A 17,995-nucleotide genomic window follows, 5' to 3' on the forward strand; every position below is an offset into this window, starting at 1 on the left:
TTTGTTGTCGTAAGAGACTTTATTTTATGTCAACTTAAATACAATTTCTTCAAGTGCTTTGTTATAAAAATGTAAATATTAGATCTAATTAATTATAGTATAATTATCAAAGTTTTTATATAAAGAATTGTTTAGATAAAAAATTATAAGAAAGTAAATATAGTGTTAAAAAATAAGATGCTTCTTTTTAATAAGAAAATTAAAGTAATACCCCAACCTTATCTCTATAGAATATGCATGTACATATGTCGACTCTTAACACTCTTAAGCGACTTAAACTTGAATATTATTTTGTCTCTGATAGGTTTTGAAGTTGCATATATGTATAATAAACAAAAATGATTTTGCGTATGATTAGATTCTCATAATTAGCTGTCCTTTCGCCTCACAAGTAGTGAGAAAATACTATGGCTTAAATATGTTTTTATCTCACACATTTATTTATAATTTATCATTTCATCGCGACGCTGGACAAAAATGCGCGATTAAATTACTTCATGAAATTATAATTTTATAATAATCCGTAATCTTTTTGTACAGACACTTTGGACTCTAAAACCCCTCCTTGCCAAATAAAATCACTCGACCACACGTTCAAACATCTCAAATGCGCGAACGAGTTAACGATTGAAACGTGTAACTTTAACTTACTTAGCTGCTTGGGTTTTAGAGATCAGACGCAGAACGAAGGTGAGGAAATTACGTGTCAGCCCGCCGTCAAAGATTCCGCTCACACGAAGTGTGAGATCTTTGGCATCGTATGTGCACGGTTCTCGGATTCCTCTAAGTCGTCCTTAATCGCAAATATCGACAATCCTTTCACAAAGTATCGTGTTAAAATGTTAACGAAACTCACCGACGCGCTTTAATTAACATCTTAACTCAATCAGAACTTAAATGATTGACATACTAGTATTCATATCGGTCTGTAACGAAGATACAGGAAAACAATAAAATGATAGAAATTTCCAGCTTCAGAAATTCAATAACGAGATAAAAAGAATTGTATAATGTAAACACTTCATTTCTCTGGCATTTTCAGAAATTGTAGTAAAATACAATTATATTCAGACATTGCAAAAAATTAAGAAAAAATTTTAATATTTAATATTTAAAAAGTTAAAGGACATGTATTGCAGGAGATTTACAATTCTTTACTAAAAGAAGAGAAGAAAGTGTAAAGAGATAATCGTAAGTATTCTGCAACGTATACACATTAACTTTTTTAAATATTAAAAAAAATGTTTTTCCAATTACTGAACGTAATGATGACTATATTTTATCAGGAGATGAACTATAGTCGCTTGCCGCAACTAAATCTCTTAATTTACTTATCGTCAAGGCACGGATCTCTTGGAATGATAATATGATATTATATTCTCTCTCAAGTATCTGCTTTACTTTCGTATAGATCAGTGAATCAAAACCTAGCTTTTCGAAATTCTTATTAATATTCATTGAATTGACGTTCTCAATTTCGAGGATATTGGAAATGACTTCATCAAAATTAATTTTATTACCGTCATTTACAGATTTGTGTTTTCCGCCTATCACTGTGGAGGATAATACCGGATACGGTTGTTGAAGAAAAATGTCTATGGTTGCAAGACAGCTGGTCAAACGTTGCGGTAATACATTTTGATCGAAGCTTATATTCTTTATCGTATCTGTAAAAATAGTAGTATCATATATTAATATTATAAAAAGCAATTATTCTGCAACGATCCAGGAAAACATTTTATATATTAAAATGTTTATTGTTATCAAAAATTACCATTCTTTAAATAATATAATTAACTTATATATACATAAATACAAAATATTAATAGTTTGTGTCTTGAATTTTTCTTTTACTGTGTTTATACCTTTCTTACAACAGACAAAAGTTTGTCTCTGCTATTTGACAAAATTGTAATAATATAAAATAGAATAGATATCTTTTTCGAAGAATGCAAAGTTACTATGTTGACACTTTTTATAAAATAGAATATAGATACTTTGAGTTAAATACATAAAATGAAAAGAAAGCTATGAAAAAGAATTGAAAATCATCTGAAAAATTTAAAATCACTGAATTTTATAGAGAAAGTTAAAGAGTCTTACTTATATATAAGCCAACATCTCCGATAATACTCCATTGAATAGCAAGACCGGGTAGATCAGCGGCGTGTCTCTTCTCCATCATTCTCTCCATAGACGAATTCGCGAGACCGTAATTGGACTGACCCGAATTGCCACGGCCGCACGTTGTGGACGAAAATACGACGAAGTAATCTAATAACGGACAACACTTTCTCGACGCCGCATCCAGATTTCTCGTAATGTCGATTTTTGGCAAGGTTACTATTTTGAAGTCGGTTTCCTGCAGGTTTTCGAACAAAGCGTCGCAAAGCACGACTGCCAAATTAAATATACCTCCTACCGGAGCCAGCCGGTTGCTCTCTTCGAGCAAATATTCGGCACCTGATAACGTCGTGATGTCTGCAGTAGAAATAATGATTTTAATGCCGTTCTCGCGCCAATGTTGCACGCGCAATGCCTGGTAACCAGTGCGTATGCCGTTACGAGACACGATAATGATGAATCTTGCGCCACGAGCGATCATCCAATCGGCCAATTCCAGACCGAAACCACCGAGACCACCGATCAAGAGGTACGACTTTTCCGGATTCATGTAGGTACGCGGTATGGCCGCTATTGTCTTCGGTATCGGTATCACTTGCTTCTGCGGCTCCTCGTCCCGAATCTTTAGCAATACTTTTCCAATGTGCTTTCTCATCGCCATAAATCTGAATCCTTGCACAAGGGAATCCTCCAGAAATACTGTCGTCGGCAATGGACGCACAACGTCGTTCTCAATTCCCTCCGAAACAAGTCTAATTGTTTCTCGCTTGTCCGCACAATCTTCGAACAACGTTTCCAGTAATATACTGTGGAAGGAGTGGCTCTTTAAAAATAACGATATATCTATGGGCTTATCATTTGACATATCGTATTTCTCGATCTCAAGAAACCGACCATTAGTCGCGAGACATTGTACGCTGGCATACAGTTTTTCTTCCATAAGTGGTGAGTTCATCACCACATCGACTCCACGTCCCTGAGTCTTACTGAGAATCAGCTGCTCATAATTCGTACCTTCGAAATCGCCAATGCGTTCGTCGGTCAATTGTGAAAATGTTTCTTTGAGGTACAGCCGCTTCTTCAGCGTGTCAACAGTGGTGAAAACCGTGCAACCAGCGTGCAGTGCGATGGCGATCGCCGCGTGACCGACATCACTTGTGCCGTCGTGAATCAACACGCTTTCGCCTGCTTTCAATCGACCTCGTACAAATAGAGCGTAGTAACTGGTCACGTAAGCTATCGGCATCGTCGCCGCTTGTTCCAACGTCCACTTGTCGGGTACCTTCCAAAGAAAATCAGAATTTGGTAGCACGGTGGTCGCCAGTCCCATGGCCTTAACTATACCCATCACTCTACAGCCATTCGTGTCTCTTCCAGAGAACTCGAGTCCTAATGCACAATCGTCCTCCGTAACTGTCTCTAATGATGGCAGATATTTTGTTGATAATTTACCAGACGCCACCATAATATCCCTGTTTTTAATATAAAATTAATTTATAAACAAGTATTTATCTACATGAAATATTATTACTTAATTATTAGTTATTACAGTCAGACAAGCTAAATTGATTGAAACTTGCCTAAAGTTTAATGACGCGTAATACACACTACAGAGTGTATTTATATATTTGGTCCAACAATGCTCTAACGGACTTTGAATCCATTTCAAGCTACTCAAATTTCCCGGCGTCAGTGCATTCACATACGCGTGTTCCATTCGCTCATCGCTATGTTGATCTAATGGTAAATGCCGATAACTGCCCCATTGACCTTCTTTTAACACATTAGCCATTAGTCCTTTCTCTAATTGCTTTGCGTAGAACGGCAACGATAAATCGAATTTGGGAGCATTACTGTCTTGGATGAAAACGTAACGTACGTTTGCAAACTCGCGCCGGATGCAAGTTATAAATCCGACTATACCTGCAAATGAAAAGATTCCTAACAGTCCGCTTACAGACACGCAGATAAAGATCGAGAAAAAAAAAATTTTTAAAGATAAATACTTTTAAAAATTAAAAAGCGAGTTTTTAAAATTTTATTATTTAAAAAATTAAGTGTGTATATTATAGGTAAGAATTTTAATATTTAATATTTAATATAATATTTAAATTTTATTATTTATAGAATTATATATTTTATATGTAATTTTTTAAATAATTTTACCAAGTGTTTCTTCGCCTTGAGACACAAAAAGCACTTTTTGATTCTCGCTATCACATTTTTTCAATGCCGCTTTCGCATTTTTTAACCATGAGAAATTTTTTTCTCTAATTTGTATTTCTATCAGTTTTTCTCTCTTCTCTTCTCGTTTTTTCAATAAAAAGTAACTTTTTCCCGAGGAATCAACTTGTTTACCGACTAATATCAGATTTGCCTCTTTCAGTGCGGACTTTAAGTCAAGTTGTGCGGCGGTTTCCTGCAGAAGAATAAAGCAATTGGGATTTCTTGTTAAAATAGCTGCCAGGTTTTTGAGAACGTTGCAAGATTGAATGCCAGAAAGAACTTCCGCTGCTATGATAAGGTGAAGAGGGAATATATCGTTCGCATGTCGTGTCACATTAACATCACCGTTCATTTCATTGGAATTTTTCGTATCGCCTGCGAAACTGGCAACCACTTGTAAGTCAATCTAAAATAACAGAAGCGATACGTTTAGACTTAAAATTGTGCAAAAAAAAAAAAATAAAAATTGCTGTTATAAAAATTGCATTTACATGAAAAAATATGTATCCTATATCGTAAATTACGGAATTCTTAAAACTGTGTATATAATATCTTCTTGAATTATGACATGTTAAAATTTTATAGTGAGAGTATTTACCGTAACTAAGGGCTCGTTATGAAGAATGTCGAGTACAAGTGGCGTCAAAAAATTACTCGCGCTTCGATTGCCTGCGATTTCTACGGCTTTGATTCTCGTCCTTACATTTTCACAAACGATTTGTAATAGCACAGTGAGCGCGTGCACCTTTTCTCTCGTTGGATCTTTCAAGACTAGGCTGCACAGATTTTCATATGGCACGAAAACGTAACGCTCGTACTTGGGTTTAATTTGAATATGCTGTCGCTGAGGTGTGGTAAATTTTACACCTCTAATTTCAATACCGCCAGATTTAATAATATTGATATTTTTAAAGTGATATACAGGCAATCCGCCGTCTTTCGATAACTGATCGACCATTTGTTTGTGAAGAATGGGATCGATCAAGGCGTATTTGAGCTTCGATCCATAAACCAATTTTCGGTCGCCGGATACCATTTTAAATTGAATCATACTATCTAGGTACGAGGACCATTCGTTAAACCAGCGTAACTCACCGACGGAGGCAGAACTGTCGCAGGATTTTATACCCTTGAAAATACCATTGTATTCATATCCGCGCAGTCCCAACTCTTTATAAACGTCTTCGGTGTTCAATAAAAATTTGTTGGATGGCATTGGAAGCGGTGACAGATCGGTCAGTCGATCTTTCTCGATAGTTTTAGCAACGCGAATATTTCCGCTGACAAGAACCGTATCAGCTTCACGGATCTCGAAGTCACCTTTTTTTTCAAAAAGGCTTATCGAAAACTTGATCGTTTTTTTCTCCGATATGAAAGTAACCCGCTGGAACCACACGTTTTCGAAGATTACTGGCAGTCGCTCAAAATCAGCATTATGTAATTTTGCAAGGATTTTCCAAATTATCAGAAAAAAGCAGGGACCCGGAAAAATAATTTGCCCGCCGACTTTGTGTCCTGCTAAATATGAGTCTGTGTCTTTCAACAAATTTATTTCTACAATATGATCCTCGGACCAACTTTTCGACCTGTACTTGAAATTGGGTACCTCCCACGTGACGGAATGATCCCATTTGATTAAAGATCCGATCATCGGTGTTGCGCGACTGACAGGAAACCTGACTAACGGATACAGTTTGGAGATATCGGGTTGCGCACCAGCCATGTACATCTTCCCTACATTAGACAGCAGAAAGATTAGATTATTCGAATAATTTCTCTTTTGAAGACAAATGTTGGTCACTGTCGATGGTAGCGATTTAAATAGGATCGTCTGCAACAGGCAATGCGGTGCGATTTCGATAGTTATTGCGTTATTCGAGATGTGCGAGATCGCTTCCTTGAAAAGCACAGGTGACAGTATATTGTTTAGGTGATACTCTGATGAGCTGAACTGTGCGAGCGAGCTATCCCATGCAGTTTCAGGTATTGAACTGGAGATCCACTTGCTAGACCTTTGTTTCGGCTTTGGTATTATCATATCAAACGAGGCGCGCAGCTTAGATTCTGCTGGAAGAAGATATTTGCTGTGGAAGGCGATGCCGGAGCATTTAATCATCTTGGCAAAGATACCTTTACTCTTCAGCACTTCTACGAATTTTTTTACAGATTCAGACGGGCCGGAAATGGTGACCGAATCCACAGAATTGTGACAGGCTAAATTGATATCAATTGGACATATATTTTTGGCCTCTTCCCAGCTTAAACCGATTGCTGCCATAGCACCAGGTCCCAAATCGGAGTTTACGATCGACTTGCCTCTGTAATAAGCTGCCAAGATTGTTTGCTCTAGTGTAAATGCACCGTCCGCATAGGAGCAAGCTAATTCGCCAATGGAGTGTCCAACTATACCATTTGGTTTTACATTTATAAATGTCAGCATGTCTACGAGAGCAATCTGGATTGCTACGATCGACACAAAAGCAGCTATTACGTTTTCGTATGTTTCGTCGGTGCTGTTCATGATAATATTCATTAAATCGATGTCGTGGCTTTTCAATATATCCGCGCATTGGCGTAAGCTACGATGGCATATTTCAATGTCAAGCAGTTCGCGGCCCATGCCCGACCATTGAGTGCCCATGCCGGAAAATACAAACCAAATAGGACGTTTCTCGTCATAATTATCTTCAACTATTTCGCGTATATTGTGACCATCATGACCAAATATTTCATAGCCGCGAATGTTGTGTCCCGATATGTTGTCGTTGTGTATGACGTGTAATAGAGATAAGAATTCATTGTCCTGTTGATACTCGTTTGCTTTGTTTAGTAACACGTGCACAGCTTCTTTTGTGCAGCCCGATACGGCGACCAGCTTCGGCAACGGTTCGACAGTACTCGGCATCGATGATATCTTTGTTTGTGGATTACTGCGCAGAATGACGTGCGAATTCACTCCACCAGCGCCAAATGAGTTGATACCTACGAGACCACCGTTCCATGGCGTAACCTTGTCGATTACGCGAATACGTCCTTCGTTCAACGCGGGAATCATTGGATTTGGAATAGCAAAGTGCAGATTCGCGGGAATTATACCGGATTCCATCGCGATCAGCACTTTGACGATCGAACACAGTCCGCTGGCGGGTTCAGAGTGTCCCATATTTGACTTAACCGAGCCAATCAATAACGATGTCTCTCTATTTTTACAAAATAGTTTATCGACAGCGTTAAGTTCTTGCGAATCACCCGTTTTAGTTCCGGTACCATGCGCTTCCACGTAAATTACGTCTCTGGGATCAATCCCCACTTCGCTGTATATTTTTTGCAACATCAGGTATTGCATGTCACCGTTCGGATATGTGAAACCCTCAAGTTTGTAACCGTCCGTGTTTGTCGCCGTGTTCATCACCGTGGCATATACTCTGCGCGCATCCATCGCCTTTTGCAGATATATTGCAACCACTGATTCAGATCTCACATATCCATCAGCCTTGATATCAAATGCCTTACACTTGCCGTCCTCGGACAGCATATTCAGTTTATGAAAATGAGTGGAATATCCTGGATCGAGTACAAGATTCATTCCGCCGACGATCGCTGCGTTACATTCGCCAGTACGGATCGCAACGACTGCCTGATGTATAGCAATCAAAGACGTGGAACAGACCGTATCTATTGTGTAACTAGGCCCAATTAAATCGAAAACGTAGGAGATTCTGTTGGCGAACATTCCTCTGCTACATCCAAGCAATCCATATCCTGTAAACAGATGGTTAATATTACTTTTAGTTTATTTAGTTGGAAAAACAATTATACATATATAGTTGACGTTTGAATAGAAATTTTTTTGGTGCAAAAATTTGAAGTTTTGCTAGTAATAGAAAACTTACAGAAATACTAATAGTACTGTAATAATTATATATCTTTATATATATTTATAATATATTTGATATTTCATATAAATTAACAAATATATATGTATGTATATATTGTATATATATATATATATATATATATATATATATATATATATATATTTTTTTTTTTTGTAAGATATATGTAAAATAATTATTTTATGATAAAAAATTTTTTTGAGATAAATAAAACAGGTAAACAGTAACAAAAGTTCATACATATATGTTCAAAATTTTTTTACCGTTGTTTATACGTTTTACCTCACAAATGCAAGCATATTTAGAAATTAATTGAATTTGATTTATTGCAGAAAGAAAAATTATCAAAATAAAGTCCTGAAGGATTCCATGTGTGTTACTTTGAGTCTGCATATAAAAATTCAATCTAGTTGTTGCGTTTTAAATAGTACAAATTGTTTTAAGGTCATCTATTATAGAATAATATTAATAATATTAATTTATTATGGAACAGAAGATAATTTTGTTTATTTAGAAGTAGTCGCATATGTCGCACATGTACACATATATTTAATACATTTAAAGATAAATTTAATAAATTTTTATTTTTCTCTCGAAAACAAAATAAATTAAAATAACAAATATTTTTGCGGAAATCGTGAACAGGCTCTCATAAATGATTTATACAACTTGCACGAATATTTCGATACAAACGAAGTATTTCCAAACTCCTTTACTCTCTTTCAGACTTTCAGCAAATTATGTTTTTCTTTTTAAATATCAAAACATGTCACATTTACATTTTTTAGTGCAAAAAATAATGATAAATAGAATGTATTAATAAATATGTAAACGGTGGATTTGTAAAAATAATAATATTTTCTGCGCAAGAAATCCTCTATACAGACTAGATACTGACTTTTAAAATCAACAGTTAAATTGACAGCCCCCTATGTCATGTTTTTTTTCTTTATTTCTAAATTAATAAAATTATTAAAATTAAATTCATTAAAAATATATTAATATTAATATTAATGATGATAGATGTTAAATATATTTCATAAATTTAACTTTTAAACTGTATTTAGATATTTGTGGAAATGTAATTTCTTAATCAATATATATTATACATATATAGTATGTACATCATCTTTTCAAAATCTCCATCTTACGCCTACATCTAAATTTTTATATTCTTATATCTTGTCTCAATATACGAAATTTATAATTTTGACGTATCTAATATCTTATTTATTAAATTGAATATATTTAAAAATAAATTTTAACACTTTTAATAATATTTTTGTAACTTTCTTTGTAATGTTATTTTATTATGAAAAAATTTCTGAAATGTATACAAACCGTTTGGATTTTTTTTCCAAAAATGATCTGCATCCGAAGAAGATACACCGACGAATACTCCTGTACGCGATTTTTTTAGGCTAGTTGGATTGATGCCAGCGTCAATTAACGTCTCATACGTTACTTCTAGCATAAGACGAAGCTGCGGATCCATGACGTGTGCCTGCTTAGGATGCACTTTAAAGAAAGAGGCGTCGAAACTACTAAGATCTTTTATTTTGCCAATTCTAGATGGTATTCCGTGGACACCTGGTGTCCAACGTCGTTCGTCCTCTGTGACCATGTCCGTTCCTTTCATCAAATTCTCCTTAAATTCCTCAATATTTGACGATTCGGGCAAACGCCCTGAAAAAACATTAGTGCATTCTTATAGCAAAATTACTTGATTTTATAGTTGTTTGAGATTAACCCTAAGTCATCACACTACGGTCCAAAAAACCGCTTAATTTTTTTTGGTTTGGAAAATTTTATATTTACTGCGTATTTTGGCGTTATTTATAGATATGAATAAAACTTATGACTTTCTTAAATTTTTTTTATTAAATGTCATTATATGTTTTACTAACATAAAACTAAGAAGTTGATATTTTTTTCAGTTAAACATTTTTTTTGTTATTACTTACTACTTGTATTTCTATCTGTTACTTATAAATTTATAATTTCCATTTATAAATAGTATTGTATATTAAAAGCGTAAAAATATTAATTAGAATCAAAGTAACAAAGTTATAAAGTCGAGCGGTCCCACGGACCAGAGTGTGACGAAAACTTCAAAATAAATGTCACGATTAACTAAGAGCTGGATTAACACAATTACCTGAAATACCCGTAATGACAATCTCCCCTTCAAAAGCAGGCATTTTGATCTTCAATTGACTTCAATTTTCCTTATTTTGATAAGAACTTTATTAAAAATAAAACAAAATTAACTGTTTTTTGCACAATTATTCGCAATTATTTTTCGCGTCATAAGGTAGTAGAAAAACAGGAGCAAATGATTTAAATATAAATAATTAAAAAAAAAATAAGTAGAAAAAGTTAATGTTAAAATAAATTTAAAAACAAACACGAAATTTAATATGTTGAAATATTATAGAAATATAATTATAATAAATATAAATACATTTATATTAAAAATACATAATATTAAGTTATAAGTACGCCAAAAAAATTATAAGTCGTAAATAAAAGTAAAATAAAAAAAATCACAAATAGAGGGGACAAGAAATAAGATAGATTAAAAAATAAATAAATACAAACATTTAAAATTATAAAAGAGACATAAGAAACTCCGAGGAAAATCAAATTGGACTTATTTGGATTCATCTATCAGTCGGATTAATAAACATCAAAAACATATTAATAGAGCTAGTTCCAAAGTTTTCCAAAGTTCAGTAATTATAAAGCATAGAAACGATGAGAACTATAATTTTTATTACAATGGATCACAAATTTTAAATAGCGAGCCCTGGTATCATAGGAGATTACTGTTTTAGATGATTTTTCTGAAAAGAGAAAGATCTGGTTTGAATCTATAGAACACAGAACATCCGTTATACATTTCCATTATTGAGAGTGTAAAAAAAGTTTAAACGATTATTTTAGTTAATTATTTTTATTGCATTGTTTGATCTCGTTTGTATTTTATTATTTATATAATTTTGACTTTTTTATATATTTATATTTAAATCATTTGCTCATTAAAGCAAATTTCCTGTTTATATGTATAAAAGATTTCAAATGTATGTATATCGAACCGCAGGACGTTACAGTATATATATATATGCATATATATTACAGAAGGAGCAGTTGCTTGGCAAGCGAAAGACTCGGGTTCAAATCCCGATTCAGCAACTTGGTTCCGTTATTTTTCTCACCTATGTCTCTTTAGAGGGCTAAATGAGGCGGTATAGAATTCTCAAAAATATGTGCACATTTCAATTTAAAAAGAACTTTAATAATAAACACGAACACAGAAGCTATGCACAATTATCAATATTCTCGTGATATAAAGCAACGCGATCGTTCAACTTTACAGCTGTCACAGATTTCTCTAATATGTCCGTCGTTATACAACAGAATATCTTTTTATCCGGAGACAATCTTCTTTTGCCACAACAAGCGGTCGTATGACGTGACACTGGAACGCCAAGCAAGAACGTAACAATACATATATATGTATGTGTATATATATATATGCAGAATGTCCGGTAATTATCATCCCACCTCTTTAGCAATTAACTTAGAATTTAAATATTGAAATACATATTAATGCTACTGCTTTACGTCATTGTCAGTAATTAAATTCCTAGCTTTGCGTAAACATAGGTATTACATCACTGATGTAATACCTGCACTTTGCATCAGTTTATAAGTTGATAAGTTTATATCACTGACAATGAGTGCATATTATATTTCAATACTATATATTTATTTTATATTTTAATACCAATGTTAAATATTAAAACAGTATTTAATCACTGAAATCTTCAATATTAAATGCTAATGATCACTAAAATCTCACTTAGTAATGAATTACTGGAAATTATTGAATATTAGTTATTTAAGTACGTACTCAAAATAAGTAACTGATCACTTATTAAAAATTTCCGTAAAAAAAAGAACAAATCAATATAATGATAAATATGGTAACAATTAAGAATAGTTCTCTTATAATTAATAAATATTGAAACAATAGAGAGAGGTGCTGTAGAGAGGGGGAACGCAGAACAAAGTAAATAAAATAAAATAAAATAAATTAAATAAATTTTGGATAACATTAAATTAATATAGCGTATAATTCGAAGCGTTTAAAAATACATATAAGAATATTTATAAGCATTAAATCGTAATGTAAAACAAAATATAGTAAGAATGTAGCGAACGTTTCGGACTCGTCTTCGAGCCTTCTTCAGCGCAAAAACCATTAATCGTAACGTACAGTCTTAAATAAAACAATCGTAATAAGTTATTATTGCATAAGTAATCTAACTAAAAATTCTTTGAAAAAAAATCCTATACAGAATAGGTCTAAACGGAACGCGATGAACAAAATACAGATTATCGAAGCGTTATTCAACTCGCATTAAAAATTATATATTGCCGATGCATATGATCTTTCATAGTTGGTGAGCCACGAAGAATAAATCCAATTATGCTTAATAGATTAATGACTTGAATGTAATACCACAGAAATTCTGTATAGAGTAGATGGATAAACAATGATTATCGATATCAAGTCACCAAACTTTACAGTAAAATAAGTGTCTACTTACAAAGTCAATAATCGCAACTATTCTTTAAAAAAGGAGGCGAGCTGAGTGATGACGTTGTAGAGTGTCAAACTGTTACTGTCAAAATTCTTTCGTCAGTGTATATATATATATATATAAGTTTGGTGACTTGATATCGATAATCATTGTTTATCCATCTACTCTATACAGAATTTCTGTGGTATTACATTCAAGTCATTAATCTATTATACGAAAAAATTTTATATACGGATATAATTATATATATGGATCCTTGACCTTTAAATTTTGAGAAGTTTGTTCATCAAGTCGTTATAGTAACAGTAAATTTTCGGTATCCGTTTGAAAGTTTAGCCCGTTCTTCTGTTTTTTGATAAAAAGCACTTCCGAAGTCAATCTCTTACTATAAACAGGTTCCTTATCCAACACTCTCACATCATTCCAGCAAAACTCATAGTTATGTAAGAGTCTGTAATTAGTCACGACGAAAAAATTGCGGACATTCCTGTTAATTTAAGACTTATGTTCAGAAATTCTAGTTTTTAACATCTTTGATGTTTGTCCCACGTATGAGGCATCGCAATCAGAACAATCGATTTTATAAATTACATTGGATTTGCAATAATTCGGAACAGAACTCTTGTGAACTTTAATAAATCTATCGAGTTTATTTTTGATGCAATAAGATAATTTAACCTCCATGTTTTTGAAAATGTTTTTGAATTGTTCTGCTAAATTCGGTAAATACGGGACTGTAAAGTAGGATGGAGAATTCCCCGTAATCGTTTTTTTGTTGGAGAAAGCAGGATTATACACTATACTAATTTAATGTTATTCAAAATTTATTTAATTTATTTTATTTTATTTTATTTACTTTGTTCTGCGTTCCCGCTCTCTACAGCACCTATTGTTTCAATATTTGATAAATATGATATATTGTTATTCTTACGGTAGAAGAATAAAGAAATATAGTGCATATATTGGCAAACAGTTGCATCAATATAAATAACGCTTAGCGTATGTTGAGCGCTATGCGGCGCTGAGCGTTTTTAATTAATATTTTAATAATTATTATAAAAATCGCAAAATAGTAGAGAACTTTTATGTTCAGTTTGATCTGCTCTATCTGCCCTAGAGTGGTGAGGCGGTAATTACTGGAAACCCTGTATATATATATATATATATATATATATATATATATTGATATCAATCTATATACTATATATGTATATATATTTAGTAGAAAAAATTATCTTTTCTGACAGATTAAAAAATTTTCGTGATTATTATTTATATTGATGCAACTCCTGTTTACCAATATGCAATATATTTCTTAAATATAATATGAATATATAGTATTAAAATGGTTATTTCAATTTCATTAGCTGCATTTGCATGCTTCATAGTTACTAACGACAAAACTTGAATACAAGTTAAATAGCTCGTAGAGTTAAACAAATATGCTATAACTTCAAGCAGTTAACTTAGAAATTAAATATTGAAATACATATTAAGGGGTAATACTATTTTGTATACAGGAAATCAAAACTTAGATCGGTTTATTATATATGTTTATATAAGTCTTAAGGTATATAAAAAAATTTTTCATTAATTATTTAATAACAAAATGACGGCGCAGACTTATATAAACATGTATAATAAATTGATCTTCAATATATTAATTTATTTTTCTTAAATAAATTCGAGAAAATGAGCCTTGACTTCGTGTATACAAGATAGTATTATCCCTTAATATATTCAAATTAACAAGATAGGCAATAGAGAGCAAATTATGTATCTTAAAAACAGAATTAGGTAACAATTAAGAATAATAATTAGATCTGTAATTACAATGTAAATATTTTTTGTAACGACCAATATTTAATATGTTAACAATTTGGATGCAATCACGCATGTGTGTTGTGAATGGTACGATTTCAGCCATAACAACAAATTAAATATATGATAGAATCGGAAACATTTTATCGCAAAATCACTGTGTTCGTGAAAATAATCGCAAAAATAAAGTAAATTAAAAACAAACTTTTCAAGCTCTATTCGAGTCTTCCTCAGCGTAAATTAGTAAATGTACATAAAAAATAGAATGTCGGTAGAAGTATAAATATATTTAAACTATAAATGAAATTGAATAAATAGACTATTGACAGTGTTCGAAGAATAATTTTGTAAGATGTACAGCCAAGATGTCAGTAATTAAACATAATTATTATCCCGAGAATAGTGAATCGAATACAATGACAGTTAAATCCTGTAAATATTATAGGTATTAAATGATTTAGAAAACTATCAAAATCACTAATCCTCGAAATAACAACCAATAGGTGGTTACTTACGATTTAACAATATTCTATTCGGTTGATCGTAACTCTTGACTAAGTAAAAGTGTAGTGTGGCGGTCGATCGAATATTGTCGAAATACATAATAAGCTACGTGTTTATATACCATGTCTCTACTACTATATTTTTGGGAGCGTGTTAACGATATTTTGATAAACGTTTGGTAAATTTTCGGTGTCTGTCTATAAATTCAATATGTATTTCAATATTTAATTTCTAAGTTAATTGCTTAAAGTTATAGCATATTTGTTTACCTCTACGTGCTATTTTAACTTGTATTCAAGTTTTTATCATTAGCAACTATGAAGCATACAAATGCAGCTAATGTAATTGAAATAACCATTTCCATCAGTTGCGACGTGCTGTACGCTATACTTATATTCAAGGTTTATTATGAGCGATTATAAAGTTTGCAAAATAAGATTGTAATCGGAAGCGTTACATTAAAATTCAATCGCGTACCTCAACGCGAAGCTGCAAAGGCTAATGAAAAATAGTTTTTGTTGGCTATGAAATTAATGTGAGTGCGAGAAAATACAGATTCAAAAATATTAATTTGCGTCCCCAAAGACTGAAGTCCATATAAAACGGAAAAAGATATCTAAAAGAAAATAATATATATTAATATATGTATGTATAACATATATATAGTATATATATATATATATATATATATATATATATATATATATATATATATGTTAATGTAAACATGAGAAAATACAAACTACCAAGCGATATATATCGGCCTTCATAAGACATAAATATAAAAAAATCGTGTTCCTCGGCAATGAGCAAATACTTGTTCTATAAATCGATATTTAATCATTATTGGAAAATGAGTCATTTTTTAATGGCATATTTTAACTTCAATATTGCAGAAAAACATCTATTTTCTTCATACTTTATTAATTTAATACTAACTTTTTAAAAAAATTAATGAGATTTATTTACTTCAATAATACTTGTTATGTTTTACCAAATAAATTTATTCAATTTTTTTATTAGTAATTAATTTAATTAGAATAAAATCTAGCAATAATGTGCGCAACTTTTAAAGTAAAACAGAATAACTTGGTTATAAGTTATAATATACAAACTCTGTACGCGCACGCGCGGTCTATTATTGAGAGATTATATACATATTTCATAATATTTTTATTTATTTTTATTTCTTTTGAATCTTACTTTCTTAAATTTATAATTTAACAATTAATCGATTTTGTTTTTTTTTTAATTTTATAAGATATTGATAGAATATCGATAGTTTTCAATTTTAATCAAATATTCTCAATTTTTTTATGTTTTCGATTTACATGCACGTACATATGTATACAAAATCAATCAAACGTTTAAATATTAACTTTTAACTTTATTTGTTAAATTTGCAATTTGGTCAATGCATTTCTACTTTCATTTAATAGATAGAAAAAGATTGAAAATATAGGCGATAGAGAAATATTTTGAGATCATGATATGAGTCTCTCATCTGTGAAGAAGATTCTTTCTTTCTCTCTCTCAAAGTGTTTCTTTCTATTTTCATTTTTTGTACAATTCATCTTTTTATCGTACATAGGAATTCTTTTCGAAAGCTTGCTCCAAGATAATCTATAATTTACGATAAAATTTAAGATTAATGCATTTTATACATTGACCTTTCCCTCTTTCCTTTCTTGTACTTGTGGAGAGATGGGCTGTTAAAAGGCATAACAAATATATTAATATACTTTAGGATGTATGTCTTGAATGAATTTTCAGGCCCAAAAAATAGTTCAATGACAAAAAAAATCGCTATAAATATGATTCAGACATTTAGTCAGCGGTTCCTTTGACAAAAAAATTTAATCCTTGTTACACGGGATAGGACCAAGCGCGATTTCGAATTAGGCAAGCAAGAGTGGGATAATTATTTAAATGAATTATATATGTATACGTATATATATATATATATATATATATATACATATATAATTTATTTAATAATTTTTATAAAATTTTTTTCAAAAAAATTAAAAAAAATTTTTTTATGTGGTTAAATAAAAGTGATTTTACCAAGAACTTTTGTAAAACAGTTTTCATATCTTGAATAATTTTCGAAATATATCGCGAAACTGCTTTACAAATAAAAGGTGGTTTCACCCTTTAAAACTGTTTTTAGCAGGAATTGAAAATTTTTAAATTTATCTCTTTATACTCTCCATGTGTGTAAAATTTCATTAAAATTCAAATTTTTGGAGGTTCCCTTGTAAATAACTGTAGAAGAGAAACTTGTCTGCATGACGCTTTTAAGAGGCACTTACTTTTAAAAAATCTTACAATTTCTGTAATCATTTTACAATATCTGTACATTACTATATATATATATATATATATGTATATATGTATATAGGGTGTCTGTTCATAGATGTTGGATTACTCCAAGGTCAAAGGTAATAAAGGTCAAAGTAAAAAAAATTGATATGCAACTGGTTAAAGTTACAAAAAATTTAACAAGACAAACTGACATCGTTTTGAGTCTGCTACAAAGTGCATATCAATTTTTTTTACTTTGACTTTTTCGAGTTATGAAGGTTACCATCGTTTTTTAAATGCATATCCACATTTTCTTTTTACATATTTATGTAGTGGGAATCATTTGTAGTTAAAATCATATTTAGTAAAAAATTGCTACTATATCGTTTTTTACGAAATAATTGACATGTTAAATATTAAAGAAGTAAACTGGTTTGTGAATCGAACTGGTTGATGATCGAATAAGTGGTGACACCATGTATGCGTATAATGATCGTTAATTTTTCA

At 31.6% G+C, this 17,995-nt stretch overlaps 1 protein-coding gene across 3 annotated transcripts; it reads right to left on the bottom strand.

The window, feature by feature from the left end:
• Positions 1–11,756, bottom strand: LOC140664101 (fatty acid synthase-like). 3 transcript variants are annotated; one of them, XM_072888871.1, is made up of 9 exons: positions 11,465–11,756; positions 10,848–11,092; positions 10,405–10,490; positions 9,588–9,932; positions 4,949–8,112; positions 4,291–4,756; positions 3,705–4,047; positions 2,104–3,596; positions 1–1,667 (listed from the first exon to the last, which is right to left on the bottom strand). In XM_072888871.1, the coding sequence occupies exons 3-9, from the start codon at positions 10,445–10,447 to the stop codon at positions 1,273–1,275; spliced, it is 6,249 nt and encodes a 2,082-aa protein (XP_072744972.1). In that variant the 5' UTR covers positions 10,448–10,490; positions 10,848–11,092; positions 11,465–11,756; the 3' UTR covers positions 1–1,272. The 3 variants fall into 3 exon arrangements, with proteins under 3 accessions (XP_072744972.1, XP_072744977.1, XP_072744963.1); XM_072888876.1 differs by lacking the exon at positions 10,848–11,092 and having other exon boundaries at positions 10,405–10,474; XM_072888862.1 differs by lacking the exon at positions 10,848–11,092.
• Positions 11,757–17,995: the final 6,239 nt, after the last annotated feature.

This window comes from Anoplolepis gracilipes, chromosome 1 (assembly GCF_047496725.1).
Source record: "Anoplolepis gracilipes chromosome 1, ASM4749672v1, whole genome shotgun sequence".
Lineage (NCBI taxonomy): Eukaryota > Metazoa > Arthropoda > Insecta > Hymenoptera > Formicidae > Anoplolepis > Anoplolepis gracilipes.